Source organism: Rhamphochromis longiceps, linkage group LG20 (genome assembly GCF_057381845.1).
Source record: "Rhamphochromis longiceps isolate RC_006_pf linkage group LG20, R_longiceps_female_GT1.1, whole genome shotgun sequence".
NCBI classification, from domain to species: domain Eukaryota; kingdom Metazoa; phylum Chordata; class Actinopteri; order Cichliformes; family Cichlidae; genus Rhamphochromis; species Rhamphochromis longiceps.
This window is the reverse complement of record NC_140576.1, coordinates 36,706,615-36,732,358: the sequence shown is the minus strand read 5'-3', so window position 1 is coordinate 36,732,358 and position 25,744 is coordinate 36,706,615. Positions and strand designations below refer to the sequence as shown.

Here is a 25,744-nt window from a genome sequence, read left to right as displayed (position 1 = left end):
CTGAAAGGCTGTGACGGTATTTTACGGGAGCTGTGCAGAAACCTGAAAGAACAACATATAGAGGAGTGGACCAAAAGCAGCAGTCAACAGCATCAGGCTTTTATTGGTCACTACACAGTAAAACAAATAATTATAAAGCCACACATCAACATACTTACAGTCTGAATACAGGCACATTTCTTTCGTTTGAACTCCTTCCCATTAACATGCTTTTGGCCATCACCGGTGGGCAGAGAAAAATCCAGCACTGATGTTCCATCCAGCAATCAGAAAACTCTTTTAGCTCCAGTTTTGGTCTCCACCACCTCAAGTATGTTTTTTCCCCCCTTCAGTTAAACAGTCGGTCTCTAAACGCTGTTTTTTCTTTCTTTAATTGGGAAGTTACAGTCTGACACCACAAAACATTTACAAACCAAACCTTTTATGCACAAAAACCACAAAATCATCTGATTCAGTACTGACATAAAACACTGCTAAATTGATTTAGCAAAAACATTTTTTATTCATTTATAGTTTTATTATTTTTTTATTGTAACGACGCTTCTTTGCAATACATCCTGTCCCAGTTGAAAGCCGGTTTATTTCCTGTTTGTTAAATGGTTCCACGTGTGTGTTGCAACCATGAAAAACTTGCCAAATCTTCTCTGCCGGTGTCAAACAGCTCATTCTCATGAAGTACTGACACATACGAGAAGTAAAACAACTATTTTTTGGCCTTCTTTCTTTTCTTTCTTTCTTTTTTTTGGTTACATTATTTTTCCAGGATCGCTGACTGTGGAAGGGGGATTAAACTGCTATTTTAAAAAGATCTTTATAGTCTTCTCTTTAATTTGGTTAAGCATGCTGAACCCCTCTGAAAACAAACAAGCATAAAACTGTTCAAAACAAATTTAAGGGGGTGAGAACTGATGCTTCCCCCTCTGGGCTTACACACGGCTGACCGCTCGTATGTTCTCGCAGCCCTCAACACTTCCCTTTCAAACCAGGTTATAATACTTTTCATTGAAAAAACGCATTGTCGTACAGTAGACGCAGATGTACAAACACACGGGATAAAAACACACAGCAGGTAACAAACAACACGTCAGTTAATCAGTGATGGAGATGCTGCAGAGCTTCATTCAGTGATCTGCAGAGACACGAACGGCTCATTAGGAACACTGATGGAAGTGAAACAGTGTTAACCTCTACTTCGTCCAAGCGTAACTCACCATGGCGACCTTGCTGGTCTGTTCGCGAGTTCGAATCCTCAGCTTGTTGACGGTCGTCTCGGCGATATCTGCTCTCTCCTCGGCTTCGTCCAGGTCGTGTTGGACTTTGCGGAAACGTACAGTACTGCAGCTCACCTGCTCCTCCTGGTGGACAAAAAGACGATCCCTTTTAAATAGATGTTATTTTATATGGATTAGAGCAGCTCTAAAAAGAAAAAAGTCCCTTTTAAGAGGAAGAGACCTCCAGCAGAACCAGGCTCAAGGACGGGCGGCCATCTGCCGTGACCACTGAGGGGCGGGGCTTTTCTGGGTTGCTCTCTGTTGATGTCAGTGTTTGCATGTCAGAATATCAATTAGTAAATGCAAACTGTGCATTTACTAAAAGTCCCAAATATCTGTGGCACTCAGGAAATGACTGTACTTTCATGAAGGCTGGCGTGGGTTGACTACACAGGTAAGCACACTAATTGTTCTAAAAACAAGCAAATAAAAAATGAAATAATAAATGCTGTTTTTGTTTAAAGAAAATCTCCCAGGATCATTGTTTTTTTAAGGGTAATCTTGAAAATCTGAACATGCTGATTATGATCTAAATTTTCCTTCTGTGTTGTCTATGCAGGAAACGTCCTGCTAGTCATTTGTATATTTTATGTACACTCAACAAAAATATAAACGCAACACCTTTGTTACTGCTCCCATTCCCCATGGGATGGACGTAGAGACCTAAAACCTAAAAGACCTAAAAGTTTTTTGCGCTATTGGGGGTCTGGGGACCCAGAACCGGTCAGTATCTGGTGTGACCACCATTTCTCTGAAACGCCTGTGGAGACGGCTTATGGTTGAGAAATGAACATTCAATGCACGGGCGACAGATCTGGTTGACATTCCTGCTGTCAGCATGCCAATTGCACGCTCCCTCATTGCTTGTGGCATCTGTGGCATTTTGCTGTGAGACAAAACTGCACATTCCAGGGTGGCCTTTTGTTGTGGGCAGTCTGAGGTACACCTGTGCACTTCTCATGATGTCAGATCAGCATCCTGATGTGGCACACCTGTGAGGTGGGATGGATTATCTCAATATAGCAGATGTGCCCACTACCACACATTTGGACTGATTTGTGACCACTGTTTGGGAGGGATGGTTATATTGTGTATCTGGAATGAATTTTAGGTCTCTACGTCCATCCCATGGGGAATGGGAGCAAAAACAAAAGTGTTGCGTTTATATTTTTGTTCAGTGTATGTTTATGTTTACATACTTGCACATGTTTCACATTAAAAGCTCAGACGTGAGTCCCTCCGTGGAGCGATATTGACTTTATAGAAATAAAAAAGATGTTTTTTAATCATTTTGATGCTGATTTGCATTGTATTGACGAGAGCATTACTGAACACTCACAGCGTTCTCAGCTTGTCTCTTGTAGCTCTTCACTTTGGCTTGCAGCCTTTCAATCAGCTCCTGCATCCTGAGCAGAGTCTTTTTGTCCTCCTCTGACTGCACGAAAGCACAAAGATCCAATGAAAACACAGAAGACGGGACCAACATCTGTATGACAGCAGCAGCTGGATGCAGTGAGGACCTCACACCTGGTACGTCAGCTCCTTCACTTTCCTCTCGTAGCGTCGAACCCCCTTCTGATACTCCTCGCTCTTCTTCTGCTCCAAAGTCAGCTCCGTCTGCAGCGCCCTCACCTGCACACACAGCAGCTGATTTACTTCCTGCTGGTTACCTGTTACTGATATAGAGGAGCAAAACTGCCAAAACCAAGCATGAATAAATAATTCAATGACTCAGTAAAAAATATGCATGCATCAATTAATCTATGACAAAAGGTAAAATCAAATGTAAAAATGACCAATAAGAGGAATTGATTTAAAAAAGGAAAATTGAAAAACAAAGTATCAAATGATGTTGCATTTTATAACTTAATGTCTTTTTATTATCAAGTGCATTTTTTAGTGCGTTTAATAGTGCGTTCAGTTTTGGATTTTTTTGAGTCATTTACTTTTTCAGTTTTCATTTTTAATGATATTGGGGCAAGCAGAGGAATCTTAGCAACAAATCCTCCCTCAGAGACTGAGCTTGCTGTTCCTCCCCAAACAGGTCAGGAGAGTTTTTAATTAAACACGTGCTGCACCGCGCTCCCGAGCGTCAACAACAACATAACCGACCTCACTCCTGGTAAAACAGTAACTGTCAGTGACTTTGTACCGCTGTATAAACAGGACAGTTAAACGTCATGTAACCGTAAGCAATAAAACAAGAACATCTTAACAGCAGCACGTGTCCCAAGGCATGATGGGAGATAACTGGCCGCTCCCCCAAAACACAACAATACTTTAGTTCATACAGTGCCAGTTTACAACAACAGCCACATGAAAGTGTTTTATACTTAGGCTTAAACCTCTACAGTCAAACAACCCTCCTGTGAGCCAGCACCTGGCAACAGTGGGAAGGAAAAACTTCCTTTTAACAGGAAGACACCTCCAGCAGAAGGTTTTAGCAAGTTTATGCATGCTGCGTGCCTACATTGTTATGCAGCAGATGCCAGTAGAGGAAAATTGTTCCCAGCACAAATATTCTTTGGCAATTACTTTTTTGATAAACCTCAAATAAAGATGTTTTAAAGACTCTTGGCAGAGGCACTTTTTTTCTGTAAATGCGCTTTTTTGGAAACTGACCTAAGAAGTTACTCAGACGTTTTGGGGTTTTATTTATGTAATGCATGTAACACATCCACCGCTGTATAGAAGAGTATCTGTATGACAGAAACAAGGAAAAGTAGAAAGTGTCCTTGTTAAACTACCAGGTGTTGCAGTGAAACTTGATTTAACTGACAGTGAGAAACAACTCTGTGACTGAGTTTTCACTCACTGTTGTCTCCAGTTTGTGGAGTTGTTTCTTTCCTCCCCTCAGAGCCATCTGCTCCGTTTCATCCAGTTTCACCTGCAGTTCTGTCAGAAGAACATAGATGCTGGAAAAACACGGTGACATCTGCAGGTGAACTATGTGAACAAGTTATCATCTACAAGTGAGGAAATACGAATATACAGTATACTGTGCGTGTTCAGATAACCCAGATAACAAATGTGCCAGAAAGCAAACAGACAAGAAGTCTGTGCTTTTGTTTTGGCGAGCTAATTTCTATTGTTTCTATTAACCTACCATGACAACAGGTGACATCACAGTCGATACATGCATTTATTTTTGTCAGTAGTGTTATTGTACCTTTTACAGTAGACTCCATATTCTTCTTCATTCTCTCCAGCATAGTGCTGCTGTCCTGCTCCTTCTTCAGCTCCTCCGCCATCATGGCCGCCTGGTGAAGCACAAACATTAACAGGATTCTGGTAATAAGTATTAGAGGCTGACAGAGTGTGTGATGGATGCATGAATCGCAGCTTTATGGGGTAAATAAATGATTAAGAAATGCTAAAACGTCTGAGTTGTTAAATTTAAAGATTAATAAAGTTTTCCAGCATCAAACTCGGTTAACATGTGATGAAAACTACAATTTAACAGCAGCAATGGTTTTGATCAGGGATCAAAGGTCATGGGTCAGGACTAACATCACTGATGGCCTTTTTGGCCTTCTCCTCAGCATTGTGACTCTCCTGCATCGCCTCGTCCACCTCTCCGGTCAGCACAGACAGGTCAGCCTCCAGCTTCTTCTTCTGGTTCATGAGGCCCGTGTTCTAAAACAGGAAGTCATCAAACCGTCTGTCATGATGAAATGCTCATATTTCAACATGATTGTATTTGATGTGCCGTAATTAATTAACCTGTGCAGCGAGCAGGTTAACTCTCTCTGACACCTCCACCAGCTCATGTTCGGCCATCTTGCGGGTGCGGTCAGTCTGTTCCAGGACCCCCCGCAGCTCCTCCTCCTCCGCTGACATCAGCGAACACCTCCGCTCCAGGAGGGCGATTTGCTCTCTGAGCTGATTGGTCAGCTGGACTTTTTCTTCTAGCTCCACCTGCTGCTCTTTAACCTGCGATAGAGTTCAGCACAGAAAGGTTGGTTTACATGTTATATCATTTGCCACTAGGGGGCGGAGCTTTGTTTTGGTTGAAGTTTTCACTTCTGCTGCATTTTTCAGTCCATGATTGATGTGATAATGAAGCACAGTGCGGTCAGTAAATAGCACATCCCTGGACACTGTTTTTACTCATCATTCTGATGTGAACAGGTGAGGGTACCTGTATCTGCAGGTGTCTCATGATCCTCTGGCTCTCTGCTTGTTGCCTGTTGGCGTTTCCCAGCTGAATCTCCATCTCGTTCAGGTCAGACTCCATCTTCTTCCTCAAACGAACCGCCTCGCTACGATGACGAATTTCTGCCTCCAAATTGGCCTGCATAGTCTCCAGGGAACGCTGCTGGCTCCCCCTGGTGGACAGCATTGGAGTTACCTCTCCATCAACACTAAGGTTGCAGTTGTCAGTTCTTTCTCTGGTTATGAACCTTTTTTTTCCTGGTATGACTGGTTGAGGCAGACCCTACACAGGGAAAGAGCTGCTGTGGACTCCGTACTTATGTGCCTTAGGACGAGGCTTTAACAGAAATATAGACAGTCACTGCTCGCTGCACTTACAGGCCGTCCATTCAGTGAAGAGCCTTCTATGTAGCTCGCCAGCTAACAGTAGCTAACAGTAGGAAGAATAACCTGGACCAGAAGCACTGCTGGCCTTCTGCCGCCCCTCAGTGGAGCGCGTGCTCTCCTCCTGCCTGGTGTTTGGTATGCAGGGACCACAACTGACAACAGGAAGGCTGTGCAGAGGGTACAGCCCAAAAAAATCATTGGCTTCCCTCTGCCTCGCCAGATCCTCCTGTCTCAGGAAAACCAGGACCATCACAGGTGACCCCTCGCACCCCGCTCACCACCTGTCTGACCCACTGCCCTGTGGTCAGCGCCTCAGGTCAATCTGGCCCCACGCCTACCTCCAGACTCACTAACAGCTTCTTCCACACAGCAGTTTTTCCTTTGCACCACTTTCAAGCATTTTCCAATGACAATAAAAGCCTATTAAATTTAATTCTATTCTATTCTATTCCATATATTAAGCCCCTTTCAGTCTGTTATTAATATATTTATTACCTGAGGCTGTCGATCTCCTCCTCTTTCTCTGCAATCTTTCGGTCCATCTCTGCCCTTATCTGCTCCAGCTCCATCTGATATTTCAAGATCTTGCTTTCCTCATGTTCCAAGGTTCCCTGATCAATGGAAAGGTAACAGTTCAGGCAATAAAGACTTTATAGATAATTGATTACAGCAGCTAATTACCTCTGCTTCCTCCAGGGCAGCTCTAATGTCGCTCTTCTCCACATCGAGGATCTTCTTCATCCTCTCCAGCTCATGGATCGTCTTCCCTTCCTGACTGATCTGATCTGTCAGATCCACAATCTCCTCTAGAGATATATAAAGAAAACACTTTGATACACTGGAATTTAATCCCTTAACTCCCACAATATTAAAAAAGGATTAAAAAATTGAAGTAGTTTGTTCGCTGGACTACAACTTCTCTTCACATCATGATATTCTCCATGATATTGAGCTTGTAAGACCAGGTCCCTGAAATGAAGATACCAGTGTGATTGTAGTAAGTTAAGAGGACAGGGGAGGGACTGCAGTACCCTGCAGGTTCCTGTTTTCTCGTTTAATCGTCTCCAGCTGGTCCAGAGCTTCTTCATAGCAGTTCTTCAGTTTGAAGAGCTCAGTGCTCAGACTGCGAGACTCTTTCTGTGAGGCCTCCAGCTCCATCTGACACTCGTCAAACTTCAGCTTCCAGTCACTGAGCACCTGCATCAAACCAGTGCACACATTTGTTTCTGAGCACACCTACTTATGGGCATTAAAGTGTAAATCTCCACATGGGGAATCGTGCCATATGTCTGACCATGTCAAAGTTGCGTTGCCTCTTGTCCAGAGCCAGAGCTGCAGCGTTGGAGCGCTCCAGTTGGACCATCAGGTCTTCCATCTCTATCTGCAGACGCTGTTTGGTTTTCTCCAGTGAGGAGCACTTGGCCTGAGACGCCTCTGCAACTTCTTCGAGAGTCTGCAGTCTCACGACCAGTTTCTTCCTGCAAATACAACAATTCAACTTATTAAACGTTACCAGTCTAAAGTCAGTAGCTGCTTTGAAGGAAACTGGATAAAGAATTTAAACTGTGGTCTTTGCATTCTCCTATAATGTGTTAGTATGGCACCTCAGAGTGACGTGCAGCTACAGCAGTGTTGTCTTACTTTGCTTCCTCCAGCTCCTCTATCCTCAGCACAGCATCAGTCTCATACTTTGCTTTCCACTGAACCACCTGACTGTTGGCTGTAGACAGCGCCCTCTGCAGTTCCGCCTTAGCTTCCTGCTCCTCCTCCAGCTGTTCTCTGAGAAGGCTGCAGTCGTGTCGGGATGCCTGCACCGCATGAGCCAGCGCCACGCGAGCCTGAAACACAGACACAGGATACATTTGTTCCAATAAAATACCTTCAAAAAGGTATTAATAAGAGCACTGAAGTGACCTGATGTGTTACAAGTGTAAGAGTTAAGTATTACTTTGCTCTCCTCCTCCAGCTGTTTCTTCATATCCTCAACATTCTGGCAAGCGCCCACCTTCAAGCGCTGGAGCTGAGCGATCGTAGCGTCTCGCTCCTCCAGACGACGTCTGTACTCGGCTGAAAAGGCGACAGCCAAACGTACATGAGTACGATAAGCTTGCTGCATCTTAGACATCAGATATTCATTTACCATTTTTACAAATTGTATTTTTTTGTTGGCGTGTTTACTAAGAATCGTGGACAAAACATAAGCACAGATTCAAAAACTTTCATCGTTTCAGATCAAACATAAAATGATGTTGGACCTTTTTATGACTCAGAGGACAGAACACTATCAAGAACAACCCTCCGATACTCAAATTATCCACCAGTGCGATAGGTCACTATTTACTACTGTTAGTGCGGGACGGCGTGATGACTCCATGAAGTCAATTACCACATCAAAAAAAGTCGTGGGTCATTATCAGCAGAGGTTTCAGGTAAAACCATTGTGAGACCTTGCCTCACCCTGTCATGTGACCTATTGAGATCACCTGACGCCAGATGTGAGTGAAGACTAATGTGCCTGGGAAGGAATCTCAAAGCTGCATTGTAGGTGACTGACAGGCACTTCCTGTCATTTAGATCCTAACAAGGGCTGCATGTTTGTAATCTAAAGTAAATACAGAAAGTTTTTACTTTTAAGGTGTTTCATCAGTTGAGCCTGAAATTCTTTTTTTAAATGGAAAAATGGGGAAAATCTAACAGGAAATTTTTGATGAAGGTGTAGAAACCAATGCATCGATGTTGGGAAACTAAAGAAGTTCAGTTTTTAAAAGTTGCAAAATCTTCTACCAGTGGTTCCTATTTCAGCCATGATTGTAGTGATGGACATCATCACTAGCTTTAATAAGCTTATATTAACATTTTATGACCTTCTACTTGTCCTGTTAGCAAAGCTTAAGCTGAGAGGGAGAGGAATTTATGCCATCTCAATAATTCTCCATCACCTTTCGCTGTCAATTAATGTTTAATATTATTATGTTGATCACTAAAGAAATCATTTTAAATGCTTTTTTCTATAGAGTACGCTTTAAGCATTTGTCCTAATAATCCTAACACAACAGACAGGAAGGTGAGGACATCCACACAGAGTGCTGCAAGATGTAGGAGAAAGAAAATTCATGCAGCCTAAAATCAGGTGTTCAGATCTGTAGAATCAGTGTCGGGTGTGTCAGTGTGCTGTACTGGTTTCTGTGACTGCTCGTGCTTTCTGAGCGTTGACTTCAGACAGCTGTCTCTGCAGCTCGTCTGCTCTGCTCCTGCTTTCATTCAGCTGGTCCTCATAAACCCTGCACATCTTCTCCACAGCAGCCTGCACACAAAGATCAATCAACAGAGAAGTCACAGTTAATGTGGTCTAAGAAACACGATCAACGTGCGGTGGTTACAATGTGACCAAATCTGGTCGCACTGCACTGCATTAACATGTTTCACCTCCTCACAGGTTTAAAGTGTAAACAGGTCAAGAGCACGAACCACCTTGTTTTGTGTCCCATCATCAGTTCTTTTGCAATAACGCTGCTTAAAGGAGGACAAAGCTGTCAGAGCATTGGAAATGGCCTCTGGGCAGATTAAGATCAAGGATGAGAGGCAGCACTGTACCCAGCTCTGTTACTGCATCCATGGCAGCATAAACAGGGCCAGCAGGACTCAACATGACGAGTAGACTGACACTGATGAACCTGGTGGAGTGGCCCCTTAAGCGGGAGGTCTGTTCCTACCTTTGACCTGGAGAGCTGCTCCACGCTGGCAGCCAGGTCATCAGCCTCCAGCCGGAACTCCACCTTCTCCTTCTCCAGCTTCTGTTTGACTCTCTGCAGAGCATCTATCTGCTCGCTGAGCTCCGTCACCATGTCCGAGTGCTTCTTCCTCAGGGTGGCTGCTGTTGCTTCGTGGTGAAGCCCCGCCTCCTCCAGCTCCCGCCGCAACTTCAGGAAATCTGCCTCTCGCTTCCTGTTCAACAAAGCAGTATTTGTGATAATCTGGGCAAATCTCAGTATTGAGATACTAATCCATCCACTGTCGAACTCTAAAGGTAGGAATCTACATCTGCATGTAATCTTTAAGGGGTTTCTCTGACATACAGCTAGAGCTGTGTTCTTGAGATCACCATATTAGTCTCAACGCCTCACAGGAAATACCTGTGCATACAATGACCATGTTATTTTAAAACAGCCATCATTTGAGCGCTTTGTATATGACCGAAAGTAAGGGTCACCTCTAACGTAGCTACTGTGGCTCTGACTAACTGACCCCTAATGGATCCCTTTGATGGAAGTTAGAAATCACCAAAGCCCATTTTAACCTGTTGAGGGCGATCTGAGCCGCTGAGGCTCCTCCTGCCTCCTCCAGCTTCTCTCCCAGCTCCTCCAGTTCTCTGGCAATGTCGTTCCTCTGTCGTTCCGCCTTGGAACGCCATGCCCGCTCCGCCTCCAGGGCCTCCTCCAGCTCCTCGATACGAGTCTGAGGAGGGCAAGTACAAAACAAACTACAGCAGCAGCAGTGAAGAAGAGGAAGCTGAATAAGATCCTCTCTGCACCAACCTGAAGCTCTTTGATCTTCTTATGAAGCTGAGCAGCCAGACTCTGCTCATCCTCCAGTTTTGACTGAAGCTGCACCAACTCAAAGTCTTTCCTTTAGAGAAGGGTGAAGAGAGAAAAGCATTTTGTAGGGATTGACAGTAATAAAGTACCTTTTTTCAGTTAAAATGAGCCCTTTCAGCTAAACATTTATATTCCAAAACTCTAGACATTTCTCCTACTTTCTCAGTCTCTCTTCCTGCTCTTCCTTCTGGTTTTCCAGGTCCCTCACTGAGTCCATGGACAGCTTCAGATCCCCCTCTAATTTCCGTTTGGTTCGTTCCAGATCGGTCCGCACCTTCTTCTCCAGCTCCAGCGAAGTCTCAACCTGCACATGAGTTAGAAACCAGTAATAACAGCAGGGAACATTACAGGTCTTTTCTGGACCAGTGCTAAACAAGCTTTCAAAAGTTGGTTGTAGAAATTCTTTTGGGTATTTCAGTGATTGTTTAGGGACAGAGAATTAACAACCTGCAGGGTTGAAAAAGAAATCAGTGCAAAGGGGCAAAATCTGCCAAAAGCCCAGACCTGTGGCGTCCACTTGAAGCTGGCTTCAGAAATAAGTCAAAGCTCTAACACACTCCTGTGCTGAAATGTCCAGCTTCACAGCAGAAGTAAACATGTTTACTCTATCGTGATGCTGTATGAGTGAAAGTTTTATCCACTCGTTTGGATTTTGTTAAGGTTGGGGTGAGATGCTAATGACCAGCTAATGCTAGCAGGTTTGAAACAAACAGACACATTTCTGCTAATTAAATAACAGAAAAGCAAAATACTAGAATTTTACTCAGAAAAGCTGAAGCATGGATACAAGGACTCCACAGCAACACTGATTATTTTTCAGTTCATTCCATTCAAGTGCTACGAAAGGTGCAAACAACACAAACACAGGGGAATTGTCCATTTCAGAGACAGGTGAGCGTGGCAGTGGTTATCGGTGATCGGTTACAGCTACCCATGTTGGAGAAGGTAACGTGAGACGTGTACGGGGATAGAGGGATGGCAGTGTGTTTCAAAGCTGATATCCCATAAACAGCAAACTGCACAGCGTGGAGTGTGGATGATAAAAAGCCCCACAGGTCAGAGGATGTTCAGTGTGAACCATCCCTTCAAGACGCTTTATCTGAGTTTTCATATGAAGATTTTTCTCAACACTAAAACTTAAAAACAAATGAAAAAGTTACCTGAATAAACTTCAGGTAATTCAATTTTATTCATTCAGCACAGGTTCAACCAGTCGTCTCAAGCTGCTCATCCTTCCACTCGAGTGCCATAAATAACAGTTTATATTGCAGCCTACTGTCAGACATCCAGGAATATCTCTCCTTACACTGTCCACTTGCTGCTCCAGTCGAGCTTTGGCCTTGGCCAGCATGTTGACTTTGTCCTCCTGCGCCTGGAGGTCATTCAATGCCTGCTGGTGAGCTTCCAGCAGGGCAGCCTTCTCTCTGCTCAGAGATGCTATGGATTCATCTAGAACAGACATCTCCTGTGATAGGTTCTTCACCTGCATGGAGAGAAAAAACAAACATTATTCTGTGAGTGAGGGAAGTGATGGAAAGCAGCACTGATATGGTCTCTTTTGGGGAACAAACCTTGTTCTCAACCCCATGTCTCTCTTTCTCCACTTTAGCCAGGGTCATCTCCAGGTCATCCACGTCTCTCTTCAGCGATAACACCTCGTCCTCCAGCTGACGCTTCTTGGACGTCAGCGTGGAGCTCACCTCCTCCTCATCCTCCAGGCGCTCCTGCATCTCCTTCAGCTTTGACTCCAGAGAGATTTTAGACTGAATCAGCTGGTTGCAGCGGTCCTCAGCATCCATCAGGTTGTCCTGCTCCTGGATTGTTTGGATACAAAAAGTTATTTAAATATATGAGGCCAGTCTGCATATCAGAAGCTAACAGCTGTAATATGGACAGGGTATATTAAAAATTATGAACAAGTGCATAAAATTCTTGCATAATGGACTACGCAGTATACAGAGTGACTAAAATTGTGCTCGTATGACTGCACATGTTCCATGACCATGACGAGCTGGATCACTAAAACAATGAGAGTTTGTTTATTGGTGGGTGCTTAAACCCACAGAGGGTTTGCTGAGGCTAAAACAAGCACCCAGAATAAAGGAATCAACATATTTTAAATAGCAAAGCAGGAAATATATCACTATGACCTCAGAGGGCGAGAACGCACGATTAAAAGTGACTAAAGAAATCTCCAGCAGAACTACGCTGGGTCTACTACCAGTGGGCAGACGATAAAGAAGAGATTTATAGAGACCACGAACAATAAACAGGACAAAACACGATCTAATGTAGAAAGTAAACCTATGTTAACCTTTTAATGCCCACCAGGTTTCTGCCCTCATTGATTCAGTTCTGTGTTTTCTATTACTCTGTGAAGCCCTGCTGTAAGGATCCTGCTGTGGTGAGCTGGCACCACTCGTTTAAATTTCTTTATGTCTTACTGCTTGAAGCTGAAGAGCCAGGTCATTTTTCTCCTGAACCAAAGCCACCTGCCGCTCCTCCGCCTCCTTCCGCTTCACCTCCGACCTGATGAAAAAAAACAAACAGAAACATGGCAGGACATCAGACGTCTGTCTGCGTGCAGCTCAGCTGTAGCCCCGATTCAAGCGCCGGCGGATTAACGGACCTGCCGTAGGCCTCTTTTAGTTTCTTGAACTCTTCGTTCAGAGCGGCCAGTTCCTTCTCGACCTGGGCACTCCTGAGCAGCGGACGGAGCTTAAAGAATAATATCATCCACGGCCAAGTCCTCACTGAGAAGAATGCCCTGATGGCAAACTGGATCACCATCACTGCGTCCCTGAGAGGAAGAACAATAAAAAAATCACATCAGCCCCAAAAAACAGGTGATGAGAGTCAAAACAACAGCAACATGCTGCACTAAGCAAAGTTTAAACATCTTGGCATGGTCATATATTCATTAAACTCTGTCAGGTTGCTTTTCTTTCTTACGAATACAACTTCCTTCTTACTTCTGATCAACTTTTCTGGCATCAGCACTTAAAAAGTTTTTAATCTCCTTTTTACTGATTTGTTATCATTCATTCCCCTGATAGATGTGACACTGACCTTTGCAGCATCAGTTTCTGTCGCTCCATCCTCATGAGCTTCCCTCTGCATATGGCCTGAACGGTGGTGAGGATCTGAGACAGACGGTTGTCCCGCATGTCCTCCAACTGACCCAAAAGACCCGCCTTAAAGAACACCTGAGACGAAGCAACGGGACCATCAGCTGAACTCCAACAACATAGGTGTCAAAGGCAGGGTAAACTTGAATTTGTTGTACCTTTGTGTGTCCAAACTTGTACTGGCTGTGGTCTATGTCAAGAGAGCCCAGCAGTTTCTCCACAGCCTTCCTGTTGTCCACAAATGAGTCCTCTGGAATCGCAAAAGGGTTCAAGATGCGATAACTGAGAAGAAAAAAAAGTCCATTACTGAAGAGCAACAGCAGATGAAGTAAATAAATATGTGTTAGATATGCAACTCACCGCTGTCTGAACTCAGCGTACAGGATGCGGTTTGGAAAGCCCTTCCTGCAAATCCTGATCCCCTCGAGGACCCCGTTACACCTGAGCTGATGGAGGACCAGGAAGGGATCCATCACACCTGGAAAAACAAAGGAAGGCATCTCAAAAAATAACTTGGAGAATACTTTAACTGTGCAGTCCAACAATATTTTTATTTGGGGCATGGGAAGGAACTAGAATTTCCCTTTCAGTGCAATTAAGTAAAAGTCATTACTTCAGATGGTTTCTTTACAAAATCGAGCATTACGCTAAAACCAAACTGAAAGTGCATCAACAAATGCACGTAGACATAATATGTCTGTTGAGACTTGTAAAGTAGTAACAATATCTTTGGTAATATTTCTGGCACGAGACAATAAAAACACCTTTAGTGGTGCCAAGGTGAAAAACACCTTTTACCCCACCACATACAGGTCATTCATTTAGCAAGTTTATTTTTCTGGGTGAGGACGACTCACAGACACCAGCTGTCAGTAGATACCAGGGTTCGTGGTTTTACCTGGAATCTTGCTCTCATTGGGGATTATGCAGCGCACAAAGTGAGGTTGAGTGCTGCGAAGGTTAGCCATCAGCTTATTAAGATTTTCCTGGAATAAACACACAATTAGTTGAAACCTCTGTCATAGTGTACAGCAGGGGCTAAAGGGTCACATGACAAACTGAGACTGCTGTGGAGGCCCTCTCAGACTTATAAAGAGATCAAATTAAGCTTACTGGTTATGCCCTCCAGTAACAGTCCCAGTTTCTCCTGTGGCACCTTGGGAAAATGAATTGCCCCCCCCCCCGGTGTACTGTTATGGTGTCTCAGGGGAAGCTGCCAGTCACACCCACCTTGTGCAACTGTGACGCAGTTTGGAAAAAAGCTGCTTTCTTCCTCCTCTGTTTGGTTTCAGCCTTCGGATCAATAGCTAAAATAACACAAAAAAGCAAGACTCAACCCAAACACACTCATATAGTTCAATTCCTTGTTGTAGTTGAACGGTTTTCCATTAAATATTTAGTGAGGCTGGTGTTTTTACGCATATCAGAGCTGATGTAGTTCTCAAAAAGTCCAGCCATCAGTTTGTTGGAGGATTTCTGGAAGAGGGCCACCACCGTCTCATTCAGAGGATCTCTGTTCTTGTCCAGCCAGCCTGTGATGTTGTACGGCACCTACAACACACACCAGTCAGTTGAGCTCTGTGACATCAACCTCGGCCAGATCTAACTTGAGAGAGAGGCGTTGCAATCAAAGCGTATTTGCATGACAGACACTCTCAGGTCAAAGAAAATGTCCAGATGTTAGCTTGTAGATGTACCAGATGTTTTTCCCACCTGTCAGTCAACAGTGTCCTTTAATCTCACTGATAGTTGTTTTAACTGTAGAGCCATCCAGTTCACATTGCTATCAGTTAGTTTCCTTGTTGTCAATACAAGTAACCGAACTTCACTGATGTTCTGTGGCCACTTTGCTGCTGAGCTCTTCTAGCCACTGGGCTCTCATATGACTTAAAGCATAAGCATGATCCTATATAATAAATAACTGGATGTGCATTTATACCAAAATAAAACATCATGAGATTTTTTTTGTCAACTCGAGCTTTTAAAAACAATGCTGAGAATATAACACAATTTTTTCCCCCATGTTTAAATCTTTAGGATTTTTTGTGTTCCTTATTCAAAGTCACACCCGACCAATTCCCATCCCGACGTTCCCAGCAACATTCTACATGTCCAGAGTTTCAACCCAAGCTCAAGAGTAAAATCAAAAGCTTTATGGCTTCACCTGAAAAGGCCAGAACAACGTCTCCATCACCCCGCTGTAGCTCTGTAGCTTATCTGAGCTAAGACCAAAGTTAAATTGTCCTGATAAAACTGGAGAACTTCACCTTCAAGTAGACTTCAAATGACCAACAACAGAAAAAGTGACTTTATGAAAGGATACCCACCACTCCAGCATAGTGAACCAACTCAAAGTGCGTCTCATATTTGCGCTTCTTGTCTAGACGCGGCCGCTGGAAGTTGGGTGACTTCCCAAGATGGTTGTCGTAAAGTTTGGTTTTAAAGCTGTGGTCCGTGGCCTTGGGGAACATACATTCCTCCTCCATGATGGACAGAATACCCATTGGCTGGACAAAGGAGCTCTAATTAATTCATTTCATATTCACACAGGCTTCATATTGGAATCATCCAATACAACCCATGTAACACGCAAACATACCTTCTCTATGAGGTCTATGCAGGCCTGTAAGTCCAAACCAAAGTCTATGAAGGTCCACTCGATGCCTTCAGCCTTGTACTCTTCCTGCTCCAGGATGAACATGTGGTGGTTAAAGAACTGCTGCAGCTTCTCATTGGTGTAGTTGATGCACAGTTGCTCAAAGTTATTGAACTGCAAACAGAAATGAACCATATTTTTGTAGTTACTGATCAAAAGATGTTCAATTCTGCAAAATGACCGAACCACGAGTGACACCAAAGAAGAAAAACCTTTTCTCTGAAAAGCTGTCTGCTAGTGTTTCCTGTGCTAGGTTTGAGCTGACATCTAGGATATCCTTGCTATGATTTCACGATTTTTATTCCAATGGTTGCGCACTATTTTTACAGTAGCATTTATCTTCAAAACATATATTTGGTGTCACTGGAAAGACCTGGACCTTGGCTGGATTTGAAGGTGCTGAAAGTGTCTCTTTGTATTTCCTTTGTACCTCAAAGATCTCAAAGCCGGCGATGTCCAGGACACCGATGAAGTACTGACGAGGCAAAGAAGTGTATAAGGACGAGTTGATACGACCCACCAACCACTTAAACATGCGGTCATAGGTGGCTTTTGCCAGGGCGGCCACTGCATAGTTCACCTAGACACAAAACACGACCTGTTAGTTTTCCTGGAACCACAGATAAACATGTTTGGAAATTTACAGTTAAGTTTATGTAGTAAGACAGAAAACTTTGATCACCTGTTCTACAGTCTGTCCTTTAACAATAAACTCATTTCCCACTTTCACTCGAGGATTCAACAGGCCTTTCAGCAGGTCAGCAGAGCTGATGCCCATCAGGTAAGCTGCCTTATCTGCACCTTAACACACAAACCACATGCAGGTAATTATCTGAGGTCTCTACCAGCACAGACTAGACATGTTTTTCACAGTTATACAAAAAGATTTAAAAAAAAAGGTGAGGACTTGTTCACTTCAATGCCAGATAGTTATAAAGATCAACTACAATGGACCATATGTAACTGATGGCTGTCGCAGCTCAACCACAAGTTCATAATACATCCTCTGAGGTTGTGTATTGTGAGATTTGGGCGAGGTCTGCAGTTAATCCCAGCTCATGACCTTTCGCCTACAATTAGTATTGCATTGGTACTTTCTGTACCTTAACCAAGAAATTGAAATTGAAAAAGTAATTTTTGTTTAAAAAGGCTAAAACTCTATATTGTTGCTTCGTTATCTTTCCATCATATTCTACCAAAATCCTTTTGATAACACACTGCGAGACAACAGAAAGCTCTGTCCAGGCAGCATCACCTGCATCCATTATACAAACTAACTGTTGTGTCTTTGTGATGGTGTTTAGTGGGTCATACTCTCTGTGCCGTCCGCTTCGGCCTGCTCTTCTCTCTGTTTCTTCTTGAACTTCATGTTACCGAAGTGCATGATGGCTCCAACAATTTTGTAGCAGCCATACTTCTCCTCTGGAGTGAAGCCCAGCGTGTCCATGGCACGCTGCACACAAACATACAGAGTACAGTTTACACACATCATCAGAGAGAGTTTTCTTTGAGACGCTGTGTTCCTCTTACGTCGGTGAGCCTCAGTTCCTCTCCGTCACTGATGCCCTCCACCGTGGTCACACCCTGAGAGCAGAAGTGGTAGTCGTAGGGGTTGGTGGTCACCAGCAGCATGTCTGCATCATGAAATTATTTTATCATTAGTTATCACAGTTAACCCTCTCTTTCTTCCCACGCTCCTCAGACTGTAAATGGCACGTTTCATATTTTCTGTGGTTACATTTCATAATGTTATTGTTCAGTTATTTGGTAAACAGTGTAACGTGCGGTGGAGATGCAGCTGGGTAGCGAATGAGCAACAGCTTCTGACTTTCCAAAAAGTACTCATTTATTTACAATATCAAAAATAAAAGTGCCACCTCTACCACACATTGCTAAAGAGCACACTAGTCCGCGTGCACACGGGAGCATCCATTACAGGAGGAGTGCGAAGAAGAACAAAAAGGGGGTGACACACCAGTCATGAGACAGGAGGCGCCGCCATGTGGTCATACACTGCATTACAACAGCAACTGTTACAACAGGCAAAGACAGCAAACTGTAGTAGCTGCCTCATTGTTTTAGGTCAGTCATATTTGTCGGGGGCGCATAAACCTGCACCAAAGCCTCCCCAGATTGCTGGGTTGATAAATTAGATTTTAAAGACATGCATTGTTTTTGTTGTTCTGCATGTTCTTGGTTTTATTTCTGTTTCTGTTAATAATGCAGTTCTATTAAACGGAGTGTCATTTATATAGCTGGTGTCTTTCATTGGACAGGTTGCAGCACTGGGTAGTTTTTTTGTTTGTTTTTTACCTTGTAATTCTGGCTTATGATTGGACAGGATCTGGTAATAGATGTGGTAGCTTCTCTCTCCTGGTTGCTGGAAAACAACTCTTGACTTTTCTAAAAGGTCTGAGGAAAATAAACACAAACTACGTCACTCATCAGCCAAAGCATCGCGAGACACCCACAACACCTCACAACCTTTCAGTGTCTGACGCTGAGATGTTAGTAACACATCTTGTCTTGCAATACCACTAAGCCATAAAATGAAGTATGCCCAAGAAATGTAAGATATTGGAAACTTGGAGGACTGTATAGTAACTGCTGCATGACTTAAACTGTTCCTCAGTCATTTGTCACAGTGTACTAGGAGTGTTTGGGATGTGCCTCTGTTTCCAACAATGCCCCAGAGCTTTTAGTTGTTGAGACAAGTTTCCAGTGAACTAATGTGCTGTTTCAGCCCTTTTTACACCCGCATGCCTTACAAAATTATACACTAGATGGATGGATGGTTTCAATTAAAAAGTATTTGTGGCTGTGTGATAATAAAATGTCATTTGAAAAATGCTGAGTAGAAAGGCTAACATGTTCGGCTAGTGCAGTTTAACTAACAAATTCAAACGTGGAATAACTTTTTGAGAACACTTACAGATGTCGATGTCAGCAGACGCCAGTTTCCCTGTTGGGCCAAAGTGAATTCTGATGAACTTGCCCTGAAGCACACAAATACAAACCCACGGTCTTTACAACACGTCTACACAGAAATCCACATGAGACACAAAGCTGTGTTCTCCACTCCAGCCTTGAGGATGAACTCACAAAGCGGGAGGAGTTGTCATTGCGGATGGTTTTGGCATTCCCAAATGCTTCCATAGCTGGATTAGCTTCAATAATCTGATCCTCTAAAGATCCCTGAATACAAAGAGAAACATTGCAAAGACATATTCCCAGTATGGGTATTTTTTTTCACTATGGACTGGAACAGTTAAGGAAAAGGGAAACTGTTGAGGCGTCTTACTCCTTTTTTCACATTTTCTCCTAGAGCAGCGACGATGGCAAAGTACTGTATCACCCTCTTAGTGTTGACTGTTTTCCCGGCACCTGACTCACCTCTGAAAGGATGGTGTAAAAACAAAGTCAATTTTCAGTTAAACAATTTAAAATATGCCTTTATCAGTGAATGAGAGCAATAACATATTGGTGCTACTTCATCATGACATGTATAAACTACAACTCTGAGGCGAAAGACAGAACGAATACACTGAGGCACATATTAAGTGAGAACATCACTCTCTGTTCTCGGTTTAAATCATGACATTGTGCAGTCACGCACAGGCTTTGAAACCTTCAGCTGAGTGTTTTTGCTATTTCCGTTGAGCTAACTAACTGGATGTAATGAGCGATGGATGGGTCTACAGAAGAAACCACGGCCCTGTGCTCTCCTACAGTAGTGACTAGGGATGTAACACTTCCACAACCAAGACTGGAACCTTGTTTGAAACAACTGGAAGACCTATTGCCATCCCTATGCCATGATACCCATGTGGAGTACAGTTAAATCATGCTAGTCAGATGAGAGCTGTGATGTTTAACGATCACTCAGCTACCAAGAACTGGAAGTAATTCAGAATCCAATCCTGGTATGTGGTTTATACTTTTCTGCTCCTAAAGAAGAACCAAGGTGCCTCAGTATCCCTCAGCCATGTGTTCCTCCAGCTTTCTCTCTTCCTCTTTCCTTTTGGATACCATTCCAGTCTCGACCTAGTGATGTTAATGGTTGGCTTCCCGAGGTTGAGACCAATCCACCTTTAACTGCAGCACGTACTCCTTTCATAGGGAAGATCCTTCCTCATCAAAGTCGATTTGAGTTTTCTGTCAGTGTTTCTCTGTTTGGGTCTGGGGCCCTTTAGCCATATCTCAACCCCCAGGGAGAGGTGGTCCAAATCTGTGTGGCCTCTACCCTTTGACTTGTCTACTATGGGTGTCTCTGTGAACAGAAGTGTAGTTTTGGAGTATTTTAGATACTCATTAGCAACTTTTCGTCATCTCTGCACCATCTTATTTTAAAATTTGGATTTCTACAATACATTTTTTTCAATAAGACCATAAACTCTTGATTGTGACCATCATGAAATATTTACTAAATAATCAAGGGCGTGGCAGAGGCATTCACCCATAGACTTGTACACGACTTTGAAACTAGAGGAGTCTCCCCCTGCTGGCCAGTAGAAAGAATGTTCCTGGTTAACAGCTTTATGCTCTGACCTAGAAGCTACTTCCATCTTTTTATATGTAGTCTGTGGTTTAAATGAAATAAACTGCAAGTTTATATACAGGACATGGTTTGCTTTTCTCATATAATTCCTATTTCCATTTGTATTTTTATTATGATGTCATATTACCGACCGTAATGTTAGACCAGCTGTGCTTCTGACTTACGTGATGAGCATTGACTGGTTCTCACGATCTGTGAGGGAAATAAAACCAAGTGAATAAATATTCAGAAGAGGCAAATGAGCTCAAAGTTTATCCACTAAGCAAAAGATTTATTCACGCATTCACCTAAAGTGGTCCGTACATTGACACCACAAACACAGACTATACCTCTAATGTTTAATTGGAATAAAAGGTGCAGCATAGAAGACATTGTCAACTGGCTGGTTGCCAGGTAACGACTGCAATGAGAAAGCTGACAGCATGGCTGATGAGGCTAAAGGTGACTCACTCTGCAGCAGGTCAGTGTAAGCGTTGTCAGCGATGGCGTAGATGTGGGGCGGCATATCTGCACGGCGCCTCCCTTTGTAGGCTGTCACCACCTCAGGAGTGTAGACCGGCAGCCATTTGTATGGATTGACTGTGACACAGAACAGACCAGAGTAGGTCTGACGCAGAGACACACAGTTAGAAACACACAGTGAGGAAGATGGAAACGTGTTTTTGATGGTTGCACATTAGAGTAGATGCTAACATAGATCATCCACATGCTGTATCTCCTCCTCAGGTTGAAGAGGACAGATGCTTCGTTCAGGTGTGTCAACATGGCCATGTCCTCTATCATGTCAAACTTAGGAGGGTTCATTGGCTGGAGGTCGTCTTCTTTTACTATTAGAAACTGAAACACAAACACACATGAAGCTTTAGTTAAACCCCTCAAAGTGAAATTTAACTGTTTGTTTTTTGATTGTGAAATAAGAAAAACAACATTCCACACATTTTAACTCAGGACAGCAAAACGGTGCATGGAAACAAAAGATCAAAAGGAGATGTAGTTTTATTGTGGGGGATAATTGGGGCTTGTGTGTTTCTACTCAACATATTAAATGACTAAATAATAGTAATGAATAAACAGCATATCGAGTAATTAGAATTAGCTGGCTGACTAACCCGTCCGTCTTTGGTCTCCACAGTAGTCTTGTCTCCATTCAGCTCTCTGATCTCCACTTCAGTGTATGCTTCAGTTTCATCGGACATCCAAATGCGCTTCGTGCCTAAGAGAAATGGATTACATAGCATTTTATTTAGTATGCAGTAGCATATATATATACATACAGCATCTAGACCTATGTACAGAGCAGAGGTTGGAAGTACAAATACTTTGTTACTTTGTTATTTCCTAATTTTCAGGTATCTGTACTTAACTTGAGTATTTATTTTCCTGAAAACCTTTTACTTTTACTCCCTACATTTGAACATGTATATCTGTACTTTCTACTGTTTACATTTTCAAAACTGGCTCCTTACTTCAGACATCAAAGCGATGTGAGCCTAAACAGTAGTGCATGAAAGACAGTACTGTTTGTGTATTAATGACCAGGGTTGCTGCATACTGTGTGTCATAGTCTGGTGTTAAAGTGGGCCTGTGTTTGTTTGTCTTTTTACAAAGGTGAGGAGTGCTCAGGTTAGGAGTACCGGTTTTAAAGAACAGTGTGTGATTGGTGCACAGCTGTGGTGTAGCACAGATTGATTGGAAGTTGGGTGATGATGCTGAGATTCAGTCACTGAATTCCACCTTCATACCTTCTAGTATAAAAACAACATAAACTGTATAGTCTCAGTGTAGAGGATGGAACTCAGCTGGGGCAACTAAACCTCAGAGCAGCAGTACTTAAGCAAAGAAGTTGAATCACTACTTTGACTTTTACTGGAGTAGTTTTTTTACACTAGTATCTTTTCTTATACTTAAGTACAGATTGTCCGTATTTTCCACCTCTGGTGCAGAGAAATATAAAAAGGAAACAGAGACCGTCAAAAGCTTGGGCCTTGGCAGCCAGCTGTTCCAAGTTGGTGAGGCGGAGGTAGTGAGCCGCTTCTCCAAACTCTGCCATGTCCAGGAACCGAGACATCTGAACACACAAACATCACAGATATGAGCATTCATTAAAGATCCTCGGAGGGCTGTTATTTCCCAAACAATGTGGAAAAGATGTGGTACTTTCTGCTTTAAATGTTCTGAAGGCTCATGAGCAAACTTTTAAAGCATTCTCAGACAGCAGCATTTATCACCATGCTAATAAATAACAGTGCTGGCTTTCTTCTGGCTAAGGTAGGGCGACACTGATCCAACTTCTGCACCAACTTCTTCCCGTTCTGTTACGTTGGCTGCAGATATGTTCTGATACAAAGTTCAGATGCTCATTTTCCACCAGTCACACTTGAGAGGACGTGCACCGTCATTGTTTAATGCAAACGTCATCAGTAGATTTCTCATGTAGAGGCTGCGTCTGTTTCTTGAAATTATTTACGGTGAGAAAAAAATAGAACATGCGCACATTTATCTTTCCCGTCATTATAAGCCACGATCATTCATCCCATCGGCTGCACTATAAATCTTTATTTAGCTGCGAGTAAATCCCAGGCATGGACTGAACTAAACTGTGATGTCAACAAATTGGCATGGCAGTCATTCACAGTAGTTCTGGCCTACCTCGCTGCATTACTCAGGCTTTCCAAGAGAGCTAACAGCTGCCACATCAGCTCAAGAGGATCCCTTTGCAAATTCTTCTAGTAAATATAACCCTTCAGTTATCTCCCTTTGTGTGAGTCTGAGTGCCTTAACAAAGACTCACAAGATGAGGTGAAGCGTCTATGTAGCATCTGTGGTTCAAAAGGTAGGTTGTCTATAAATGAGAAGGTCAGTGGTTCTATCCCTGCCTCCTCTACTCGTTGAAGAGTCCTTGATACTGAATCTTGGGTTTGAAATGTCTTAGTGTAAAAGTGATTCTGCATAGAACAAAGTGCTTGAATGAATGAGGCTTTTCATAAGAAACTCTGAGTGCTCAAATACTCTAGAAAAATGCGGAACAAGTCCACTTGGCTTTTCCTTTTCAACATCAGGACAGAGTTAAAAGAAGACTATTATATTAGTGGGCAGAAATCTTCTGCTTGGCCACATTTGACCTAATAAACCTAAATCCATTCACCTGAGTCCAAGCTGAGTCCACATAAAGTCCACAGTTCAAATATGGTGAGTAAAGTATTGCACTGTTGATAAATACACAGAAACCTGTTTCTCAGTCTGCTTCTTATAAAATAAGTGCAAAATAATAATGTTTCATTAGTACTTGTTTATATTTTGAGGCTTCTCTTCTTTTCTAGTTTAACGAGGTTCAGTAAGAACATTCACATACTTTTGAGCACCAGTAAAAGACTCTGTAGTTGTTGAAGCTCATGAAGCTAAATTTTCACCTTATTTCATTAAAAATGAAGCAGATTTGAAACCAACTCTCCGGGTCTTTTAAATTCAATTTAAATTGATTAAATTAGAAACGTATCTGTTGTCAAATGGACCAGAAATCAGCTAATACAAAATGACATTAGTGAATCAGCAGGGACACAATTCTGTTTCTGAAATTTAGGATGACCATCTCACAATCTGACTGCAGCCAGTCGGGATGCAACAGGAAATAACGTGCAATTTTGGCAAAATGAAACAAAGTAAAAAATATAAAACAATTTTTTTTGTAGGACATTAGTAAACAGGTACATCTAACTTCATCACTGCGTCACAATCCTACAGCTGTTACCAAGGAGCAGACAATAATGGTGTTAGCCATTAGCCGTGCATCTTGTCCTCAGTTCAGTAGCAAACTTGCACTAAACTTTTCCCAAGTTCACTAGATGAGTGTCACACAGTGTTGCTCATACTGGACTCATACAGTTACACACTGGGTAACACCTTCAGATGCTGAGGTTGCTGGGAAATTTGAATCCTTTACATTTGTGCACTTTTTGTATTAAAAACTCAGTTATCCAAGTTGCTGTGTACAAATAAAATTCATCTTAGGATCTATTACAGTCATGTCAAATATCAAAGCATACATCACAGAAATCTGATGATTAAAATGGGGGCAGTGTACTTACTGTGCTGGGTGGCTCTGTTTTGAAGATCTTTGAGGATGTGCAGAAAAACACAATAGCGCAACTCAAAGAGCATCACTTTGCTTTATAACCTCACTGTGAAGGTCACTGCAGCATGTGACCCCCTCCCCTGCAGCTGACTGGGCAGACTGGTCTGCTGGACGGTCATAAAAGGCCTGCTGTGGTCAGGATAGAATACCAAACTAAAGCAGAACCAAAGCCCCATCTGCTCCCTCCTCATCCCGGTTTTCTCCCACTGCATCCCGGTCTATCTATGGAGACTGACTGTCCACTGCTGACTTTCCCCTCTGTGCTTCTGCCCATCTGTGTTTTGTTCCATCTTTCTGACATGTATTCCATCCAGGCTATCTCTGGGTATTAAACCCCAATTATTCTTTATTTAACCCCGTGGCATCAAACTTAAGCCAAGCTGTCAATGAACTGCTGATGTGGTAAATCAGAGAAACCTGTCAGCATTGCTCCTCAGGCTCTAAAATCTCTAAAGGTAAATAAATGCTGGAGCCTCAGACTTTTTAAAAAAATATTAATTCACAGAAATTTCCTGTTTATTCTTCAACTTTTTTTTCTCATAGACCACCTGTAAACAAAAATTCTTATATTTACTGGCTTTAATGACAGCACAGTGCTAGGACTTTTGATGGGTGAAAGTCATTCGTGTCTTCAGTAGTTAGTTTTCAGTATCTGCTTCTATTCATAGAATATTCATTCACATAAACATTGAAAGCAAAGATGTAATTGAATAAAGTCTGAATAATTAGTTATGTAGATGTGAGCTATGCTAACTTATATCAGCAGATTGAGCAGCTATAAATTCATTTATCTGTATGCAGTTAAAATTTAAATCATTTTCGTTTCTGAAATGGAAACAAATGAGCAGTTCACTTTGTACGA

The 25,744-nt window shown here is 42.7% G+C and overlaps 1 protein-coding gene across 1 annotated transcript; it reads right to left on the bottom strand.

Moving 5' to 3' along the window:
- Positions 1-289: 289 nt before the first annotated feature.
- Positions 290-24,873, bottom strand: LOC146645872 (myosin-7-like). Its single transcript, XM_085392608.1, has 46 exons — positions 24,836-24,873; positions 22,719-22,818; positions 21,860-21,963; positions 21,444-21,587; positions 21,201-21,357; positions 20,915-20,942; positions 19,494-19,587; positions 19,295-19,387; positions 19,125-19,188; positions 18,506-18,604; positions 17,723-17,826; positions 17,507-17,645; positions 16,875-16,993; positions 16,623-16,772; positions 16,136-16,306; positions 15,864-16,043; positions 14,955-15,087; positions 14,767-14,843; positions 14,435-14,522; positions 13,897-14,014; positions 13,695-13,818; positions 13,478-13,614; positions 13,038-13,208; positions 12,853-12,937; positions 11,980-12,222; positions 11,715-11,891; positions 10,567-10,712; positions 10,349-10,439; positions 10,111-10,268; positions 9,527-9,758; positions 8,991-9,117; positions 7,762-7,880; positions 7,455-7,651; positions 7,108-7,291; positions 6,845-7,010; positions 6,495-6,619; positions 6,309-6,424; positions 5,413-5,599; positions 4,995-5,204; positions 4,782-4,907; positions 4,441-4,531; positions 4,087-4,166; positions 2,799-2,903; positions 2,611-2,706; positions 1,212-1,355; positions 290-1,129 (listed from the first exon to the last, which is right to left on the bottom strand). The coding sequence occupies exons 2-46, from the start codon at positions 22,816-22,818 to the stop codon at positions 1,118-1,120; spliced, it is 5,811 nt and encodes a 1,936-aa protein (XP_085248734.1). The 5' UTR covers positions 24,836-24,873; the 3' UTR covers positions 290-1,117.
- Between the last annotated feature and the right edge of the window lie 871 nt (positions 24,874-25,744).

Excerpts from the sequence above, each read along its gene's own strand:
- LOC146645872 (XM_085392608.1), bottom strand. The coding sequence starts at position 22,818 with ATGTCTCGGTTCCTGGACATGGCAGAGTTTGGAGAAGCGGCTCACTAC. Across the intron at positions 19,388-19,493 it reads GAGAAAATGTGAAAAAAGGA|GGATCTTTAGAGGATCAGAT; the intron begins GTAAGACGCCTC and ends CTTTGTATTCAG. Across the intron at positions 7,652-7,761 it reads AGCTGGAGGAGGAGAGCAAA|GCTCGCGTGGCGCTGGCTCA; the intron begins GTAATACTTAAC and ends TCTGTGTTTCAG.